Source organism: Trichechus manatus, unplaced genomic scaffold, assembly GCF_000243295.1.
Source record: "Trichechus manatus latirostris isolate Lorelei unplaced genomic scaffold, TriManLat1.0 scaffold00028, whole genome shotgun sequence".
Taxonomy (NCBI): Eukaryota; Metazoa; Chordata; class Mammalia; order Sirenia; family Trichechidae; genus Trichechus; species Trichechus manatus.
In genome coordinates this window covers 9,035,483-9,036,480 of record NW_004443964.1, presented here as the reverse complement: position 1 = coordinate 9,036,480, position 998 = coordinate 9,035,483, and the positions used below count along the sequence as shown (strand labels likewise).

Here is a 998-nt window from a genome sequence, read left to right as displayed (position 1 = left end):
TGCACAACAACAATTTTATTTCTTTGGATCGTCCAAGCACCCTGCAAGAGGACCTCGCTATGAACCACGGCTTGAGGGGTGGGATGGGCCGAGCTGAGGAGATGGGGCCCAAGGAGGAATCACTGAGTCCAGATGGAGCCTGGGGAGCCCTGGCTGCACAGTGAGCTGTCTCCTTTCTCACCTGTCACCAGGCTGTGGGCAAAATGAGGTGTGTGGGCAAACGGCTGCAGGCCTTCCCAGCTCCCAGGGGCAGAATCGTTTGGACCCCAAAGCAAGTCTTACATTCATGCGTACCAACAGGTTCTTAGCCCGGATCCACAGCCAGGCCTCAGGGGGACTGGGAACCCCCAAAATCGGAGGCAAGACTTTTTGGGCATCTGTGTGTTTCTACAGGGAGAGCCTGTAAGTGTTCCATGAGCCAGAAGAAAAAAGAAAAAAAAAGCTAAGAACACCCATGTTTAAACCAGGCTTCCGAGCAGGGCTGCATTTGGGGAGAGGGGCTTAGGAAGGGGGCATGGCTGAATCCAAAGTCTGGGAGGAGGGAGGGTGCTGTTGGCAGCCCTGCAAAGGCTGTGGCCAGGGCTACCTTGGGGCATAGGGAATGGGTGGGACAATTGACCCAGTCCCACAGAGACTAAGAGGCCCAGAGTTGGGGGAGGTAGAAGGGGACACACAGGCCAAGCCCATAAGCCTTCCGGCATCCCCAGCAAGGCAGAGGAAGGGGCTGCCCGTCCCTGGTGGCCCTGCTTCAGCCTCATACATATGCTGCTGAGCTAGAGAAACACCTACCCACCCATCCTTTGCCTACTAATAATAAAGCTAATGTTTTCCCACTTCCCCTCCCCAGGTGCAGACTTGCTGTCTGAGCCAGTGTGGCCTGGATGGCCCCTGCTGCCCCCGCCCGGCCCCGCCCGTCACTCACCTTTCCCACAGAGCCCTTTCAAGAAGAAGTTGCACACAGCTGAGCCCGACTCTGAAGGGGAAGGAGAAGGGAGTTC

General features: G+C 56.8%; 1 protein-coding gene across 1 annotated transcript in view; it reads right to left on the bottom strand.

Annotated features, from left to right (window-relative positions):
* CPSF4L (cleavage and polyadenylation specific factor 4 like) overlaps nucleotides 1–998 on the bottom strand; it is a 53,094-nt gene that overhangs the window by 8,528 nt on the left and 43,568 nt on the right. The window contains exon 2 of the mRNA XM_012554906.1: nucleotides 923–973. Within this exon, the coding sequence (XP_012410360.1) occupies nucleotides 923–973 (51 nt within the window). The remainder of the gene's footprint in view (nucleotides 1–922; nucleotides 974–998) is intronic.